The sequence below is a fragment of the Triturus cristatus genome, chromosome 9 (assembly GCF_964204655.1).
Source record: "Triturus cristatus chromosome 9, aTriCri1.1, whole genome shotgun sequence".
Taxonomy (NCBI): domain Eukaryota; kingdom Metazoa; phylum Chordata; class Amphibia; order Caudata; family Salamandridae; genus Triturus; species Triturus cristatus.
Genome location: NC_140592.1, coordinates 71,145,581 through 71,164,368, shown reverse-complemented (window position 1 = coordinate 71,164,368; position 18,788 = coordinate 71,145,581). Strand labels below are relative to the sequence as shown.

Below are 18,788 nucleotides of genomic sequence, written 5' to 3'. Positions count from 1 at the left end.
TTTCACGAATAACCTACAAGATACAGCCCACCTTCACCATTTTAGTCATAAGGCAGAATCTCATGTAGGGGCTTTACAGAGACTGTATCGTACTACGGGTAATAGACACTTTAAAGCTATGTTGGAGGTCTATAGTATGAAAATCCCACCGATTCTATCATATGCTATGGAATTTTCACAAATTAAAACCTGGCAATCTATAAAGGTAAAGGAGGGAATCATACTTCGAATATTAGTAAAAGTGTCTCAGTCGGTACCAGTTCAAGCCCTTTGTTTGGAATTATCTTTAACGGGAATCTTCGCTCGAATAATTTCTAACATCTTAAGGTGGGCGTACAATTTATTACATGCAGCACCAGACATTTTCAGGTATCTCTTAAAATTGGAGACTTTTAGAGACGAAGCATCAAGGTATACGTTTAATAGGAATTTGTCAAAGGCTGTTGAGGTCTCTCAATGCACTGTAGCACTTTTACAGGAGTGGTCCCCAGCACATTTGAAGCTTTTAAAAAAAAATCTGACTCCCAGAATCAGTTACGAAAATGACAAAGAATGTTGCATTCAGCTAAAGCAGTATAAAGCGTTCGCTGAAGGCATAGATTTGAAAACCCATCAGCCCTATTTACAATTTCAATTAGAACACGGGGTAAGATGGTGTATTCTTCTTTTACATATGGGAATACTCCCATTAGCAACATACCTAGCCAGTTGGGACGGTATAAATAATAATAAAGGCATATGTAAACTGTGTAACGGAGGACCACAAGATTAATTGCATGTTTTGCTAATTTGTCCAAACTCGAGAATGGTAGAGGCTCGACGAAGATTCATAAAACCTATCTAATTAAAGCACAAAGCGACTCTAGCTCATGACTTAATTACGTTGTGTAACTCTCCAGCTAACGAATTAATCTGTCATAACTTGTTTACATTTTTAAAAAGTTTCTTGAAATTGTTTTAAAGGAGAGCACATAATCGTAACATTTATACTTAATAGAAGGTTGCACAGGCGGATTTTAAAGCATTTTTATTGTTTTATTTTTATAATGAATTGTTTGCGATTGTATTTCAATAAGGATGAGTTTATGTGTATGTATTTGTTGATCTCAGTAGAGGTCTGAATCAAATAAAAAAAAATGTATTGTATTGTATTGTGTGTGTATCATTTATTGACTGTGTGTATGCAACAAATGTCTAACATTCCTCTTTGATAAGCCTAAGGCTGCTCGACCACACTACCACAAGAGCACCTTGGGATTGTTAAAGCAAGCCCCGTTCCACTCATAAGGGATATGTTGGCTCTCTACACAATATACCTCTTTTTGGTATATTATATAAAGAGCCAGCTTCCTGCACCACCCACTAACACTAATTTTCCCCCGAGCATATTGATATGTAACCCTATGTGCTAACATGTATATTACTAGCAACTGGTTACTCACTCACACCTTAGAGATCTCTCTAAAAACACCTAAAACCAAATCACTTATGTAGTGTACATAATTAAAGCAACCAAACATAAACCTCTTTTTGTAATATTATTTTCAATGAGGTATGGGATCTTAGACATTGTTAACCAACTGAATCCCACTCTTTTCCTGTCCCATCTGTTATCTTATGCTGCATGTTCTTCCCTGTGCTGGGTGATTTACTCCTAGGCCGTGGCCTCTGTTCACCCTCCCCATCACTGGGTTTTCATCGCAACCTCCATCTTATGTCTGCGGTCATGGTTCTTCCTTATACGGGCACCACATCCCCTGTCACCCTGTAACATGGGGGTACCTACCGCTCCCTAACAGTCTCTCTTTCCCGGTCACTTTCTAGGAAAGCAAACTACTGCAATGATGAGACATGGTCAAAAGGCTTCTGGCAGACTGCTAGCTGTGGGGCCTTGAACCAGAAGCATGTTTTAAACCATGCCAGCTGATTCATATCTGCCTTACTGCTTGGGCCTGCCATTCAAAGATCCTAGGGGCAACAAGACATGACCTGTTTATGAAATATGCCTTCTGTGTCTTGTGGCCTCATTCTGGGCTTCCTGAAGCTTGACCATGATATGCACTTTTGAAGTAAGAAGCAAAGCGTTGAGTTGTTTCTTCTCTATTGAACGGTTTAAGTATTACTGTCGTTTGCCACAATCAGCTAATGTCATTAACCCCTTCACTGCGGCGGGAATTCCGCCGCAGCGCTGGGGGGTGTGGGGGGGCAGCGCGGTGGCGCTGTGCTCATGACGGAGCCACTCCGTCATGAGCCACGGTTGAGCTGTGCTCATGACGGAGCGGTTCCGTCATGACTCCGCCCAGTTGCATTGTCCCCCCGCACAGGCGGGGAAACAGCGCCGCGTGGGCGGAGCGGCCGCCAACGGTCGCGGCATGACGGAACCGCTCCGTCATGAGCACACGGCAACCGCGGCTCATGACGGAGCAGTTCCGTCATGAGCGGGGAAGGGGTTAAAACACGCTTTTGTGTTTAGATTTGTTGAAATATTTGTATTCATTTTATAACAATACATTACAATTATAGTAATTTATATGTTGTGAGCAGTGGTACTGTTGATTTTTCCATGTTTCTATTCTCCATTCGGTAACATTCTATGCCCTTTACAAGGGCCTACCCCAAGCACACAGATCTGTATTGTAATGTTTTTAAAAGGCAGTGCCCCACAGTTAGTTGCTTTATATTTTATACTGTTCCTTGGAGCCTTCTCAACACTACATCCCTGTACTCCCCTAATTTACCACATTTCCATATCATGTGTAGTAGGGCAGCACCATATGGACAAGCATCTCACTTGTTTGGTTATATGTTATTAGGGATCTTTGGGTTGTAATAGAATCTGCATTGATACTGCTATTGTAACAATTGAAACCTTTCATTATGGGAGATAGCTTTATCATATCTTAGTGCAATGGCCTGTCAGTTAGTGGACTTTCTGGCACATGCATCAACAATGCCATTTCCGATTCCTTAATAGCGAAAAATAAGGATTCACTAATAAGGAATAGCAAAAGGCTATGCATGTAGAAATCGCTTACAAAATAGCGATTTCTAAACATTCCTTAATTGCTACTCGCAAATTGCGAGTCGCAATTAAGGAATACCTCCCCATTTATTCCTATGGGCCTAGAGGCCCATAGGAATGAATGGGAAGACTTTCTCAATTTGCGAATCTCAATTAGAGAATCGCAAATTGCTCATGCAATTTCAAGGGTGCCAGGGTGTCAAAAGGACACCCTGTTGCACCCCTGAAATCTGCATATGAGTACATCTTGCACACACACATGCCCCAAGGGCATGTGTGTGTGTAAAATGGAACTTTGAAAAATGCACTTTAGTGCATTTTTCAAAGTTTTTGCAAATTACCATGAAGTTCAACTTCATGGTAATTTGCTCCCCTATTAGCGAAATCGCTAATATTTTTACTTTAATGCATTGCATTTAAGGAATCTCAATTTGAGATTCCTTAAATGCAATCGCAATTTAAGTAATCACAATTTAGAGATTACTTAAATTGCGATTTTTGCATTTGGGATGATGCATCCCAAATGCAAAAAAACCGGTCGCAAAGGGGCAGATTCTGAGAATCTTCCCGTTTGCGACCGGTTTTTGCTTTGATGCATGTGGGCCTTTGTTCCATTTATCTCCGACTTTCAGTTCTGTGTCTGGGCATTCATCGTTTAGGGCTTTATACAGAAGAGGTAGGACATCTGCTTTATGTTAGATGTAATAGTGCGGTTATCGTCTGCGATTTCCAAGCTCTGCCTGGGTATTGTAGTCAAAGCACCCTCTTCTTTCGTTTTAGTCTGATCTAGAGTAGGAACTGACCTTTCTGTAGTTGTGATTCAGCAAGGCCCAGATTTACTATGAGCTCGTGGAACTCGGCAGCAAGTCAAGTTGTTTCGCTGTGTGAACTGGATAGAGCTGAACTACGCCATATCTACAAAGAAATGGTTCAGTTGTGGGCTCTCCATGCTCTGTCGCACTTTATGAAGCCATGCACCTATGCAGCAACCCTGCGTAACAGTGCAAGGATGTCTTCATCGTGGTCTGCATAGTTTTTGTGCAGGAAGGGGTCCCTACCTCCACAAAAATCACTCTTTAAGGCTATCTATGTGTGATGCAAATTAAGAGCAATAAAGATTAAGGTCCTCTGTATGCCAGCTCCAGGCAGGTGCACCATTTTGTCACACATTCATGTCTACATGTCTATATAAATATAGATTTACATCAAAACCCATGGGTGGATGTACAGGAATTTCCATGCACCACCCATAGAACGCCTCGTAGGGCAAAATATCACAAGGCAGCCCAATGCCCTGCATTGTGTTACTTTTTATTATAAAGCAGCACAAATCGTGATTTGCATTGGTTTGTAAATCCCAGCAGAAGACATTGCATTGGGTACCTATTTAAAAAGTAGTAGGTGCAGTAACTGAGCAACCAGATAATAGCTTTCGAGGTCTCATTTCTTCAAATAAAAGTGCAATATCTGCCGAATAGTTCATAGAAAGTGTACTAGCCCCTCAGTAAAATTAAATTATACAAAATTAAGTTTATGTCTCTATCCTTCCAATTAATTGCTAAATTTGTTCCATTTGACCTTTTGAAGACTGTTGTTATTGCATTAGTCCTGTCAAGGCTAGACTATTGCAACAGACTATACCAGAATATGCTGAAAGGTTCTTTAAACAGACTTCAAACTCTGCAAAATGTGGCAGCCTGCATGTTTCTGAATGTCCCCAGATTCCATGCTGCATCCTCAGCCATTCGCAGGCTTCACTGGCTGCCTGTGAAGCAGTGTATAGTCTTTAAAGATTTATCACAGACAAGGGCCTATCTATCCAAAGGAGAGATTAATAGGATGTAAACCTGGCAGGACTCTCCTTTCCATCTCCGACAGTAATCTGGTTGTTCTTCCCATTAAACCTTCCTCCTGAAGTGACAGGAGCTTCGTCTCCTGCGCGGCCTTGAACCGGAATCAACTGCCTCAGACCTCAAAGCCGCTACTTCCCTATCAAGTTTTAGAAAATCTTTAAAAACCTGGCCATTTAAACAATAAGATGTCTTCTGGGTCTCACTGATCCTGCTATTTTCAGTGCCAAGACACCTCTGGGTATTCACTGCACTTAACAAGTCACTTCATTCACTCAATGAAAGGGGAAATGAATTCCAAAATGGTTGTTTTTATTGTTTCCTTCAATATTTTACACCGCAAACTGATACAGAACTGGAGTGAACGGTAATGGGGATTCAGTGACGATCGCATCTTAGAAGGAAAATCCCCAAAATCATTATCCAGCTCTGAAATACTTTCTCTCTGTTTCATTTCGGTAAGTTTGATTCCAAAAAGGATTGGGGGCCAGATATACGACCATTCCATTTTGCGAGTCACAAATTGCGGCGTTTTGCGACTCGCAAAATGGAATGTACAACAGTGTCTCAGACACTGTTTGTGATTCACAATGGGGTCGCAAACGACCAGCCTCATTAATAGTCACAATTTGCGACCCCATTGGGAATGGCCAGTACTCATAGAGATGGTGGCCTGCAGGTGTCAGCAGACCACCATGTCTGTGACTGCTTTTTAAACAAGCATTTGCAATGCAATAGGTCTCGCATTATTAAACTTTGCGCTATTGGTTTTATATATTATACAATAAAGTAATGTTTAAAAGTAATATATTTATAAATAAAACTGTCTGAAAGATGTGTGCATAGTTTTAAGAAAATAAATATATACCTATAAAATCCATTGGAAAAAAGGCAAGCATCAACAAAAGCAAATACATCTGGCTTTAATGTGCCAACCCATGCAAACTGAGGTACATTATCCACAAAAGCTGTGTAAATGCACAAATGCTGTTTATCACATTAAAGCCTGCTCTACTGGATTTGCCAATGTAACTACAACTAAGGTGCATACCTATGAAAGCAGCACATACTCACCTCTGCAGAAGATTTAGTGAAAGTGCGAACAGGATAAGACCCTTCAACTGATTTAGGGGAGGGCGGGAGCACAGGGTAAACATAGATTACCCTACAAACTGGGCAGTTTTGAGTGACTGTTACTGGCTAAGTAGGGGATGAGTTAATGAAGGTGGGCTGCTGGAAATAACAACACTCACCTTCGGGGAACTCGCGGTCGCTGATGTGCTGCAGGTGTGGCCCTGGGTCCGCCTCGCCTATCCCCTCTTCCTGCTCCCGGTAGGCCTCTCCCCGTCGTTCAGCTGCTCCCCAGCCCTCCGTCTCAGTCGGGGACTTCCATGTGGGGAAACGCAGCAGGTCACTGTATTCCCCATGACGCTGGGGATGGAGAAATGCTCAGGCCTCCCTCAAGCCCGGCATAGCGTTGCCCCCGCGGGCTCCACCGTTCGCCGGCTCTGCGTGTTCCTCCGTAGCACCACGATTAGAACCTCATAGCTGCACCGGCACGAACTCTCTAGCAGGAGTGAAAGGCTACAGCGAGAGGGTGGTGCGGATGCCTGGGAACCCTTGAAAGAGACATAGGACTGAAAGGAGGGCTTTGCGGAAAACGCACATTTACGTGTCCTTTTCCTATGTTAACGTTATGCACAAGCAGTGTGAGTGATTAGAAGAAGGACAAGAACGGTTGGCAAGACGTGACATGAAGGCCATATTTGTTAAGGTGCCTGAGTTTTGAAAGATATGCAAGACCACATTTTCATGCACGTTCTCCTTAATGGGCCAAACAGTACTTAAAACCTATTGATTAAATTACACATCGATGAGTCCTTATTCCTCTTGGAGAACGAAGTATTTGAGCATCTACTGATTTTAATACATACTCCAGATATACTTGATATTGTATAAAAATTGATGCGATATAAAAGCACCCGGGTCAACAGAAAACCGCCACCTCTCCCTCCATCTAGAGCGCGTCATCACACTGTGAACTGTCAGGAATGTAATGCAACTTCAAAAGATAAAATAAGCATGGAATCGAACCCAGTGGTGCACGTGCACCACAGAGGAGCGGACATGGGAATCGAAACCAGTGGTGCGCGCGCACCACAGAGGAGCGGGGGCGAGGGAGCCTGTCGTCTGTGCCACGCTGATGCGCGTGCTAGAAATCGATGGGAATGGGCAGAGCAAAGGCGGGACATGCGCCCGCCTTTGCCCATTTGCTAAAGCCAATGGCAGCCGGCAAAAGCCTGACCACACGCATGAGCATGTGGTCAGCTTTCAGAACCCCGTACAAGAGATCTCGCGCTGCGCGAGCTGTGCTACGCACTGCAATGCTAGGCGCGAGACCTAAAAAAGCTGTATTTTTTAAAAAAATGCAGCCCGTTTTCCTTTAAGGTAAATTGGATCCATTTAAAAATAAAATGTTTCCGTTTCATATTTTAAGAGTAGGCAGTGGTCCGTGGGACCATTGCATGCTCTTAAAAACATATTTTCTCTGCCAGTCACAAAGGGGAAGGGGTCTCTTGGGGACCCCTTCCCATTTGCAAGTGGCTTACCACTTACTTGAAGTAGGTGGTAAACTGCAAGTGTTTTGCGACCGCAATTGCAAAACAATCGTACATAGAAGTGCGAGTCACTATTAGGAAGGGATGCCCTTGGCACGCCCCTTCCTAAAAGCGAGTCGCAAACCCTATTTTCTAAGTCGATAATAGGTTACCGACTCGCAAAGTAGGGTTTGTTGATTGCACAGACCAATTTAGCGCTCGCAAACGGGCAAATATCCCGTTTGTGACCGCTAAAAAATGTCGTACATCTTGCCTACATGTCTTGGAGACCGATAGAGGGACTGGTTTTTTTTCAGTCACTTTCTTGGGGTTTTAATCACTTTGATCAGGCTCCAGTTCAAGGGCCTTGAACTGACTTTGCTTTTTTGACGAATATTCAGATTGCGTCCTGGTATTACTGTTTCTGGCCATTACATGGCACTAAGAGACTCAGATCACCCAAGGCCGTGGTGTGCAACTACTCTCAAACCAAGGCCTCTGCTCAGAGACTAATGATTTCCTAATTGGAGACATCGGACTTAAGTCTTGCATGAGATCTTTCCTGAGGCACACCTCGTTGTAAGTCATTGTTACCAGGTGACAGCGAGGCAGGGCTCTGTTGCGCAACACCAGTTCCAGTGCTAGCAATTGCCCACCAAGAACTTCTTATGAAGGTTGACATACATGATAAATGCAAGCCAACTGGTCTAAAAGTCAGTAAAAGTCAGTTGGACAGCCCATAGTGATCCGGTTCATGGCCAGTATAAATGATGAAGCTTCCTGACAGAAGCACTGTTTGGGGATGAGTCACAAAGGAGACAGTACTACTGGAGTACTCGTTTACGTACTCTTACATTCGTTTGTGAATCGGGCCCAAAAAATCCAACTCTTTTAGTAAAAGTGCAAAGAAGGCACAGTCCTTTCTATTTGTACTTATTATGTATGACTATTCCCTGAATTTTCCCATTTTAGATGTTTTGGGGCTAATTCACCGAGGCATGTAAGAGGACGTACTTTACATACTCGAAAACGCCTTTGTGAATAGGCCCCTAATTTTGCATAGGGCTGAGAAGAGGCCTTACTGCTTGAATGCTTCCAACTGATAATTCTTACTGTAAGGTGAAATAAGGAACTAAAGGTTTCAGGTAAGCATACATGTTTCTCGATTGACTTCTTTACAGCTAGCTGTGGCAAGCTTTATGAACTTGCATCGATAAGTGCATTGTATTAAACTTAGTGTCTTCAGGAGATAAATAGTCGCTATATTGGCCTGCTCTGCCATCCTCCGAGCTTCTGACTGTAACAGTCTCCCACCAAGCTCTAATAGTGCGAGCATTACTAATCCCTTCGAGTTGTATGGTATAAAGCAGAGTCACTGAGCTGCCCTGACAGGTTCTGCTTTACTGATGCAATTTCTTCATTGCCAACGCAGTAGACAAGGATTATTGTTAAAAGAAAATACTTGTAGAAGCTCTTAAAGTGATGAGAACTCCTGTAAAGGATCCCAGCTGCAGGCACTATCCCTAAAGACTTGGGGAGTTCCACACAGTCAGAGTTGGTGCCTTCAGCAGCATCCAGACTAGAAGACTGGTCCACTGGGGACTGTAAAACCATGGTCTGGCCTGACGAGTCAGTGCTAAGCATAAGCAAAGACAAGAATTTTACCAAAAAGGTTTCTCACTCAGAACACTAGTATGTTGCTTTGAAATCCAGCCACATGCAGAAAGTTGGGAAATGTACGATTTGCATAGATGTACAAAAGTACTCCTAAAATGTTTTGTGAAGCCCAAAAATGTGTAATCTGTGTACATCATTTTGACTTTCACCTGAAATCACACAGTTAAATTCTGTTTTTTTTTTTTACAAGATAAATGCATCAAGCAGTGCAGAATTAGTGCCCATAATGCTGGAGTAAGGGCCAATAAAATGGAACCCGGCTAACACATATGGAGAGTGAATCATGCTTATTACTTTTTAAAGTGTATTTGAATATGCAAATGATATGACCTCTGTTGCAAACAATGGAGCAGCAGTGAATCTTGCATAGAAAGCTTTAATTAATTTCAGCCACTGGTAATTACTCTGTGTCGCATTTCGTTCTTTGCATATCATTGACGGCAGCCAGCAGTGGTTGATGTTCAAAGTGATGCAGGAGTGGTTTTAGCAACTTCAGATACCCGTGTAGGGGGACTGACTTCATCCCTTCACTCCTCGTGTCAGAAATACTGACAGCGGTAGCAAAGGTTTCTGGCTTAAGTTCAGACTTAGTGTGTCTGATGTGGGAAACCTACAAACTACATGGGGAGGGGGAATTCAGCGTATGCTTACTGCGACTCACCGCATGCAGGTTGCTCTCAGTATTTATCTGATTGTTTCCCCCCTCCGTACCATCTCTTGGCGTTAAAAAGTAGCAGTTTGGCCGTGAGCCGCACGCTCTTAAACTATCAGTGTGCCGCCAGTGTGAAATGTGGGAGGGTCAAGGAACATAAAATATGTACCCAGACCCCAACAAGCATATTGACTGGGCGAGTGAGCAGTATATTGAAGATAATTGTCCTTCATCATTGCCAGAGGCCAATATCTTTGGCTCAGGACCCCCAATTTAAATGGCTGGCAATTATTTCAAGACAATGGCTTCTCACCATCGCAATAATGTTACATCACGGAAAAGACTGGGACCTTTTCCATACATCTTGCCACCATTATATAAGATATAGGTTCCTTAACAAAGCAATGAGCCTTTGTCAACGCATAGCGATACTGGAAGACATATTCACCTCTTTCAATTCTTTGTTTGTCTTCTTTGTACTAAATAATACTGCCCAATTCCCATGTCTCATAAAATAGAGACTGAAAACGTGATAATATACCCAAAGGGTACCTTGCGTTCGTTCAGACTTCTGCGTCTACACTCCTGTAAAGAGGCCTGTCTTGAAATCAAATCCACCCAAGCGTAATAGCATTCAAGGCAAATGCACATGAGATGAGAGACACGGAAGGCAGGACTGGAAACTGAGTGAAGTCCATGGTACGCCTTAACAAGGAAATTAGCTTGGGCTATATTATATTACTGTATGCTCTGGCATGTGTTTTTGGTCTAATGCCAGTAATGTTGAACATCTATAGCATCACATGTTGGTGGGCCAACATCCAGAAGCTACTTCCTGTCTACCAATGTAGCATTTATTGTACCTGCCACAAAGCATCTAAGGCTCATTGTCTTCCTGGATGTGCCGAGCAAATCTGTTAATTTGTCCTTCTCTCTGTTTGATGTTACTACTCATCTATAACATACTAATGTTGGAATCTCAAGTTCATACTACAACCTTTATAGCTGGCATATTGGTAATATTTTATTTGATATCACCTGCCAAAGTGCACAGACTTCTAAAGACCACCAACTCTGCATACACCCGAAACTCCTGTTCATTTGTAATCCTCACCACACACAAAGTCCACCTAGGTTGTCCTTCTCTTACCCTAATTTTTAACACTAGGAAATGTTACAAAAAAACGAGATTATGACTTTATATTTTCTACTGCTGATCTCCAGAACTGTAAAACATTTTCAGGATGCTTGCCTACTGGTAGTAAAATCTTTCCGCAAATACATTAACGATAATAGTCATTCGCATGTTAGATATAGATTGCTGTAAGCCAGCCTCCTAATCTCACCTGAAGTAGTCCAAAAGCATTCTCTAAAGGATTTCATGACAATAAATTAGCTTTTATATAGTGCTTCATATAAGTTCAAACTCACCAGTAGTGTAAGCACTGTGGTACCAGGTGTACTTCCAACCAAATTTATTCACATTAATCAACTGCAGAATGATAAGATGCTAAGGACGCCCGATGGGATTTAGATCTGTGATGTTTGCATTTTATGCAGCTATAGGTATCAAGCACAATAGGCCAGTAGCTATCTGAGAGTTTCTCCAGTTTCTCTGACCTCTTGTGTTGCCCTTTTTCTGTGTATATTCTATGAGTACATGGATCATCGCAATACATCAAAAAGCTCTTTGTGGTATCTCAGTACAGACGTCAAACCTTTCTCTTATCCATAAACCAAGCTTCCCTATTTCTTTATTCTTCTCTCCACATGTCCCCAAATCCAGACTGTCCTGTTAACCCCTTCAGCGCGGCACGGATTTCCGCGCCACGCTGAAGGTTCCGTGCGCGGGCGGGGCCATGACGGAACGGTTCCGTCATGCGCACAGCGCAACCGACGTGCATGATGGAACCACTCCGTCATGCGCGTCGAAGGGGTTAAATAAATATCACTGTCTTTCAAAACATGTTCTCTCAAAGTCTGGAACATGTTTAGTAACAAAATCGAAGGAGTTACTAATCTTGGAACAAACCAACATAGCTTTGCCTTCAAAAAGGTGTTGAGTATATAATGCTAACTTGTCTAGAAATCACATTACTTTTATATATTTTCTTTGCTTAGGCAAAGAAGTCACTTAGTTGGGAGTGAAACTGCAGATAACAGGAGCTCAGACAAGTGTCCCTGTTTCTCATGAGAAAACAGTTGGGAGGCTTTAAATAAGACATATATACCAGAGGTTTACTTGTTGAGCTAACAGGGTTTTCAACCTTCTTGCTTACGAGTGTCAAGGTGGAATTGATGCTTTGACTCTTGCAGGCAAGAAGGCCTACAAATCCCACTAACATATCTGAATACATTGCAAATGTGATTAAAATGTGATCAAAACAACTAAGCTGATATTAAAAGTAGTAGTCTAGTAGGCATACCAGTATGAATACATTTCCATAGTTACATTTCAAATACTTTTTAATCAAAAGTATTCTTTAACAGTGCATCCTTCTTATAGCCGAGTGATGACTTTCAAATGACATTTCTGTACGGAAATTTTAATTGCTGTTCTTGCATGTTTCCACTATCTAAAGTAGGCAACCTATGTATTTGTGTGCTACACAATAATATTTGTGATCTGTGATTACTCCAAAGTCAGACGTGTACATTGCCTGTGGAGCTGGCAACGTCCATTTAAAGTGTACTTTATCAACTAGAGTAAACCTGTACCAGTAATCCTGGCGATGAGGATGTAACTGTGTTGGTTCTTTGATTTACCTTTGAAACATAGTTTGGGTGAAGCCTACTTTTGTGTTTATGAATACACAACTGTTGTTTGGTACACGGCATATCCTCTTTGTTTTTCAAGACTTTAAACAGGGAGCTGTATGAGAAAGTGTTTTTGTCCTGGGAGGGGATTGGTTTTCTTATAGCTAATTACAACCATAGACCGTATAACGTGACAGCCATCTGTGTTCTTGCAGGTGGAGGCTGTGAGGATGATCGCTGATGGGTCGGCACCCAAAATTACACAACCAACTGAAGGAGCCACCTACGATCCCATCCAGAAAAAGGAGACTGCAAAGGTGACCTTGTCAAATGACGCCCTACGTGTACTAGATAAATATGCTGTCTATAGTCACCCGTGAAGGTTGGCAGTGGACCTTCAGAGGATGTGTTCTATTGTAACGGATGGCCGCCCACCGATACAGCAAATGTCTGACCAGCATCATTATTCTGTCCTTTGTGATTATGGAAAGGCACATTTTTATTGCAACAAGTCTACAATCTTGGTTCCTGCCGATTCTGACAACAGTCTCACAATCATACATGTCGAGCCAGTTCTTGGTGGTGTGCATTCTTCAGGCAGACATGACTGGAGAGGTTGTGAGCTGGATGGCAAAACCACAAATATTGGTTGGTAGTTCTGTGGGTGCCTCCTGTAGCAAACATACTGATATCCAGCTGTACTTGACTCTGTGGCCCTTGCAGGTCTGGAAGATACTCTTTACCCACAGCATGTAACAAAAATTACGTTTATGACACAGGTCAGCATGCTGAATTGGTATAATTGTGCACGGCATGCATGGACCTCACAGAGCTATTAAACAAATACCTGTGCCACCTGAGTCACAAGGCAAAATGGGTTGAAGCGTTAAACATTTCAATGTTCTAATACAATCTTACATGTCTTAAGCAAAGAAGAACAGTCACGTCTGTCTTGAACCAAGACAATATCATTTGGTAATAAAGGTTATTTTTGTGACATGGGACCTACATAAACGGTCTCTGGCCCTAAACCTGCAAATTTCTTCTGTCATCCAGACATAGCAGCCTAAGGGGTCCAATACACAAAGATTTCTGATGAGTTGTTGTAACCTACTCCTGTCGTAGGTGTGAATTATACTTGAATGTTGAGCTCTGATTCAGAAAGCATTCTGTGTCAGTATTTGAGTTTTAGTCAAGTGTCACTTAATTATGTATTTTCAGGAATAAGGCATGCTTACTCACAGAGAAAAGCTTTGTGAATCCAGACATAAGAGTGGTTCAGTCGGACAACACAGGGAAATACATCACATGCCTTAACAGCGCATTTTTTACCCTGTATTTCTTTACAACACATGCCATTACCACACAATATATATATATAAAAACAATGTATTTGTGGGAGGAGACCTCCCACACCCCCCCAACTTCCCTTAAATGTGTGGTAAAGGCATGCATTGTAAAGGCATACATGTGGTAAAGGCATCACGTGGTAGAAACCTCGTTGTAAAGGCTGTTTCCCGGTTCAGAGGGATCCAAAAAGAAAATAGATCCAGGCATGGCAGTGATATCACAAAAGGCATTCTCATCACATGTGTTTGAATATAAATGTACAAGACTTGATACACAAAAATGTGCTCATGTGTGGGTATGACCTTTTTGCATGCTTGATACCGGAACACTTTTAGATTAGTCTATGCTATCTGGACAGCTGTTGAGCTGCAGTCCTCTTCAGAGTACACAGGTTCCAGGAATGGACGTGTTGCATGCATTTCCATCTCTATCATGGAGGTAGCAATTTGGTGGCAAGAGGCTCCTGTTGCAGCTGTGAGCCTATTGAAAATTTTGGCGAAGTTCTAAAAGGACTTATGTTGCTAATTTCAGCTCATATGGAAAGTAGGTTTTTCCCCATTCCCCTTCGCATACATGCAAGACAAAGTGCTGTGCGAACTCTTGGCAGGTACTCAGATCCTTGGAATATACAGTGGGCTGAAATCATGAACAGATCTGACCCCATTGACAGCCACATGTGCAGGAAGTGTGCCAATGTACAATTGGAGGATTGGCAAAAGTAAACCTGTCTTACTTAGTATGCACAAGAGGTATTGATGTTCCAGTTACTGCAAATTGCGAATTGTCTAATTACAGGTGTGTACATTTGCCTTTCACCTACGCAGTATTTAGTAGGTCTACTACAGTTCTTTGAGCACTCTAATCAAATACTAGTTTAAGTTTCTATCCTGTTATGTAACTTTAAAAGGTTATAGCTCACCTCAGCCTTCTAAACAAAGCAGTGATTGCATTTAATTTTGATTTCAGATAAACTGGGACCAGCCAGCAGAAAGCATTCATAACTGGATCAGAGGGAATGATAAAGTTCCTGGAGCCTGGACAGAGGTTGATGGACAGGTGTGTGTGCAAACATTTGGAATTTGATTTGTCAGAGAAGAAATCATGTCCTATATAATAGTAAGAACCATGACATTCTTCCATTCTCAGTAAGCAAATGGACAAGTTAAAATATCACATTATTCAGTAGCTTAGACGTTTCCTGTTTCTTATGTCTCTCTTTTGAATTCTGTAGACTAATGACATATGATTGCTTTGAGAGGAATTGTAACCTTCCTTTGTGAATGACTGTTATTTAACACTCCAGGAAGTCGTTCTAGTTTTTGATTTCTGAGATTTAAATTTGCTGTGAATTGTGTGACGTTATTTGAGATAAGAGTTTGGGATTTGAGACTAGATTTGAGTAAGATTATATGGGTTGATTCTCTGTTTAGATTATTTGAATTAATCTATGTTTTGATTCTTAGGAGTAGCACTAAATTAGGATGCTTTGCAGTGACTCTAGATGTGGAGTCATAGTCAAGGATCTAGTTTTGTTTCTTGAAAATGACCACAAATTTGGAATCTTCTGATTGACAGTAGATTTAGATTCTTACACATGACTAGATTTGATTTGTGGAGTGATTGTAGATTTAGAGTACGGGAAAAAACTCTAGGATTGATTTTGCAGATGTGATTCTGGATATGTTGTTTTAGGAATGACTCTCCATTTGATGATTTGATGTGACTCTAAATTTGGATTATTACAAGTCATTGTATGTTTCATTGTCGAAGGAGATCGGATTTTTCATCCTTAAGATCTTTGGATTCTTGAGAGTGACTCCGGATTTGGGGTCCTGGGAGTGACCTTGAGTTTTGATTTGAAAGAGATACCCCAGATACTTTGGAGAGACACAAACAGCTTGATTTGTATAGTTTGATGTGAATTGACATATTTCAGATTCTAGAGGAAAGTGAAAAATTGTGATGAGAGTCTACAGGTTGAATATGACCTGCCACTGGAATTCATTATATGACAGTTTCTCTCATTCATATTCATTGCTCCTATCTTTCAAATTCGACTAGACTTTATTATTAGTAGGCTAGATGAGCCTAACCCAGGGATATAGAAGAATGCTGAGCGGATTGGACACTTGGCTATGTTCTTCAGGTGCAGCTTTGTGTTATCAGGGTTTTGCCGAATTCCAATTTGCTGTCAGCTACTTTGAAATGAATCCGCTTTTCGTATATATATTAAAAATCTTGAGGAGACTTCCAATCCTTGAACCCACTATGCATGACTTTAAAGCAATGTGTATTAATTGGGATTCTGCATGTGAATAGCTTTTGAAATTAATATCAACACTTCAGGCCTCCATCCTAATCTGAAGTCATTTGCATTCTGTCCTTTTTGGTAAGTTGTGTGGTAGGTATGTTTGAGATGATTTGAAATTAATTGGCTGTTTTTCTAAATCTGGGTGTTTTAACTTAGTAGTTGACGGATCCATATTATTCAGAACGGTTGAGAAATAATCAGGATTTTCATTCACCGACCGAATGTAGTCCACAATTTGGGTGCTTTCATAGCGTTCTGAAACCTTCTCCCATCCCTAGACACTCTCAGTAGAAGCCTGCCATTGACACTCACAAGGAGATTATTGATATGCAATGCTACAGATTACTGAAGACCTAGTTTATTACTCATTACTTTTATGTTTTATTTCAGAAATTAACATTTTTCGGATCTACATTTACAAGCAACGGGCCAACACCAGATGGAGAAGTCCTGGAAATCCCGGGAGCCAGCAGACCAGGGGTTGTCACTAAAACTGGACTAGTACTCTTCGGAAATGATGGGAAAATGGTGAGTACATAATGTACTATTCATCACAGGAAACACTGTATGGTGGGAGTTTGAGATCAGGATATTCTATTTGGGTTATTTCATTGGGTTCTTAAGGAAAAACAATTATGTTTTTTCATGAAGTAAATAATTTATTACATGGAATTCAATAATGCTCAGGTTTGGAAAAATAAGTAATCACGAAGAGAAATGGAGGCTGCCTAGTGATGGTTATTATCCTTTGTGTGCTTGGACATGTCTTATAATATGAATTACACAGTTAGGTTCGAGGCCATGTCCACTTTAATAGGCTAATATACCTTGTGTTGTAGGTCAAGCCCTGTACATTGGGTTAGTACACATTAAAAGCCAGGTCAAATCCAGATCAAGCCATCTAACAAGGGTTGATACAGTTGGGGTCAAGACCATGCCATTTCACTGACATGATCATTAACCCTAGGATGTTTGAGAATATGCATCGCAAACTCATCACTCTTCTCATTCCTCTCTCTGTAGCCATGTCACTTATTTGTTTGCTTATTATAACTCTCACATGTAGTACACCTGGCTTTGCTCTTCTCACTCACTAGTTTGCCTTTGACTTTTCATTTTTTTTCATCTGAAGACTGACACTTTGTACTCTTTTTCTCTAGATTAATTTTCTCTTTACATTTTTGCATTCATTACCTGCTTTTCCTTTCTGCCCTTTTGTTACTGTATCTGAACCAGAGCAACTTATTTGTCTGTGAGTGGTCAATCTCATCACTGCCAAACTTAATGTGCTCCACTCTTCTCTCATTACATCAGTCTGTCCTTACCATCTCTCATACCTTACCGTTCTCTTTAATCTTTCTGTGTCAATCTCCATATTCCTGGCTCATTCAAAAGAAAACTCAGATCTGTATATCAAATCAAAACATTCCCTCCACCCATCATCTCCTCGTTACGCCCGTCCTATCTCTCTTCCCTCTTTCTAAACTTCCTGAACATGTGGCCCATAAGCAACTCTCAGACTACATAGACTGGGATGTTCTTATTCAGCTTTAATCTGGCTTTCGGTCCACCTACTCAACCTACTGTGCTTCATTATTCCTGCTTAATACTACTCCCTGTTCTAAACAAGCACATCATCTCATCTTTCTGTATAAAGTGGCAGCTACCACATGGGCTGTTACTCTAGTTCTCATACCACTCTAGCTGCAGTGTTACATGAGCCTGTCAGTCGTGTCCCCACTATCCATTGAATATGGTGTTCCACAGGGCACTGTCCTCTGCCTGTTGCCATTTTCTATTTACTCCACTGTCTTGGGTTACCATTTTCTCTCTGTCCAGGCTTACTGTCCACTTCAATGCAAAAGGACCAAAAATCTTTGTTTTCTTTTTTTGTATCTCTATGCCCTGCTGCACATCATTCTCTCTGACTACTTCTCAGCACTACCGGCCTTGTTTAGAGATTGTGGAATTGAATATCCTCCAAGTTCTGAAGGAACCTATAAATACAGAGTACAATCTGCAGGTGAATTATATTCACCATACGTTTATTATTGTGGGTAGAATTCAGCTGGTGGATTTTCAGGTCTCCATAAAATCTAAATAAGGCTCCACTGCTCCAGGTGCCATTTCGTTCTCTTCACCTTAACAGAAAAATTTCTCTTTTCTTATGCTTCTCCCTATGTATGTTCACCACCTATTTCTGTTCTCTTCCTTCTCCTCCTCCTCTCTGCTACGGCCTTGTGACCTTGGCACTACATTTAAGTCTTCAGTCCATTCTCTTGACATTTTTTCTCTGGTTCGCAAAAATAATTCATGCACATCTCTAGTTCCACTTTCTTTTTTCCACTGTAATCTAAAGTAAACATAGCCTTGCTTCAGTGGCGTCACTAGGGGAGTGCGGGGGGGCAGACCGCACCGGGTGACACCATTACATGTGGTGACACCGTGGGACACAACTGTAGTCAAATGGCTGGGCGATAATATAAGCAACAACTGCGTCTACGGGCTGTGGTCTATGCACACGGTCGGCGCTTAACGATTAAAACGTGAATGTGGTCTTTTTAGGCCGAGC

At 41.5% G+C, this 18,788-nt stretch overlaps 1 protein-coding gene across 2 annotated transcripts in view; it reads left to right on the top strand.

Moving 5' to 3' along the window:
- The window catches only part of ALDH1L1 (aldehyde dehydrogenase 1 family member L1), a 165,068-nt gene that overhangs the window by 75,458 nt on the left and 70,822 nt on the right, over positions 1–18,788 (top strand). For both annotated transcript variants that reach the window (XM_085624422.1, XM_085624423.1), the window contains exons 5-7: positions 12,771–12,872; positions 14,872–14,961; positions 16,607–16,744. In XM_085624422.1, coding sequence (XP_085480548.1) covers positions 12,771–12,872; positions 14,872–14,961; positions 16,607–16,744 — 330 coding nt within the window. The remainder of the gene's footprint in view (positions 1–12,770; positions 12,873–14,871; positions 14,962–16,606; positions 16,745–18,788) is intronic.